This window comes from Nanorana parkeri, unplaced genomic scaffold, assembly GCF_000935625.1.
Source record: "Nanorana parkeri isolate BGI_ZX_2015 unplaced genomic scaffold, ASM93562v1 scaffold4366, whole genome shotgun sequence".
Taxonomy (NCBI): Eukaryota; Metazoa; Chordata; class Amphibia; order Anura; family Dicroglossidae; genus Nanorana; species Nanorana parkeri.
Genome location: NW_017310629.1, coordinates 6,911 through 8,340, shown reverse-complemented (window position 1 = coordinate 8,340; position 1,430 = coordinate 6,911). Strand labels below are relative to the sequence as shown.

The 1,430-nt window shown below is 55.8% G+C and overlaps 1 protein-coding gene across 1 annotated transcript in view; it reads left to right on the top strand.

Annotated features, from left to right (window-relative positions):
- The window catches only part of LOC108803868 (serine/threonine-protein kinase SIK1-like), a gene marked incomplete at its 3' end in the record, with an annotated part of 9,814 nt that overhangs the window by 1,519 nt on the left and 6,865 nt on the right, over positions 1–1,430 (top strand). Inside the window, exons 2-5 of the mRNA XM_018575663.1 lie at positions 71–215; positions 369–485; positions 709–772; positions 1,270–1,429. Of these exons, the coding sequence (XP_018431165.1) occupies positions 72–215; positions 369–485; positions 709–772; positions 1,270–1,429 (485 nt within the window). The remainder of the gene's footprint in view (positions 1–70; positions 216–368; positions 486–708; positions 773–1,269; position 1,430) is intronic.

The window sequence follows — 1,430 nt, the reverse complement described above, 5'->3', positions numbered from 1 at the left end:
CCCCCCCTCTGTATCTCGTGTCTCTATACCCCTGACTATAACCCCCATCATCCTCTGCTCCTGGTTGTAGGATGGTGGTGTTGAAGGACAGTTGTGCTGCGGGCAGCGCCCCCCGTAGGCCCCTCCGGGTCGGCTTTTATGACATTGAAGGAACTCTGGGAAAAGGGAACTTTGCTGTGGTGAAGCTAGCGCGGCACCGCGTCACCAACACACAGGTACGGGGCCCGCCATCGGGGGAGGGGCTTGGGGCTGAGAGGTACCGTGGAGGACCGGGTATATTGTGGGTGGGGGGGGTACCATGGAGGACCGGGTATATTGTGGGTGGAGTTATCATGGTGGGTGGAGTTTGATTGTGATGTCATCGTCAGGTCGCCATTAAGATCATCGACAAAACTCGTCTGGACAGAACCAACCTGGAGAAGATCTACCGCGAGGTTCAGATCATGAAACGCCTGCGACATCCGCATGTCATCCGCCTCTATCAGGTGACTACTCCCCCCATTCTCCTCCAATGACCCTTGTAGGTGACTCCTCCCACCATCTGCCTCAGGTGACTACTCCCTCCATTCTCTTCCAATGACCTTCTGTAGGTGACTCCTCCCACCATCTGCTTCTGTCAGCTGACCATCCTGCTCTCAGTTGTGGGGTCCCCTCCTTCTTTCTTCTTAGCCCCTCCCCCAGCCTCACGGCCTTCCTTCTTTCCTGTAGGTGATGGAGACTCGGGACATGATCTACATCGTCACCGAATATGCCAAAAATGGAGAGTTATTTGGTGAGTTCCCATCCCCCATGGCAAGACCTGCTCATGTAAAAGAAGGGGAGGAGTCACTAGGAACCCATCCCCCATGGCGAGACCTGCTCATGTAAAGGAAGGGGAGGAGTCACTAGGAACCCATCCCCCATGGCGAGACCTGCTCATGTAAAGGAAGGGGAGGAGTCACTAGGAACCCATCCCCCATGGCAAGACCTGCTCATGTAAATGAAGGGGAGGAGTCACTAGAAACCCATCCCCCATGGTGAGACCTGCTCATGTAAATGAAGGGGAGGAGTCACTAGAAACCCATCCCCCATGGTGAGACCTGCTTCATGTAAATGAAGGGGAGGAGTCACTAGAAACCCATCCCCCATGGTGAGACCTGCTCATGTAAATGAAGGGGAGGAGATACAAGCTTGGTACACTCCATCTCCACCCATCCTCCCACATAGGGCCACACGTTGGCCTCAGGGGGCCCCCGGTACTTGGGTGTAAGACCTCTCCTTGTTCTCCAGATTACCTGACGGTGCGCGGGCGGCTGGCGGAGGACGAGGCGCGGCACAAGTTCCGGCAGATCCTGGCGGCGGTGGAGTATTGCCACTCGCAGAACATTGTCCACCGAGACCTGAAAACAGAGAACCTCCTTCTGGGTGACAACATGGACGTCAAACTGGCC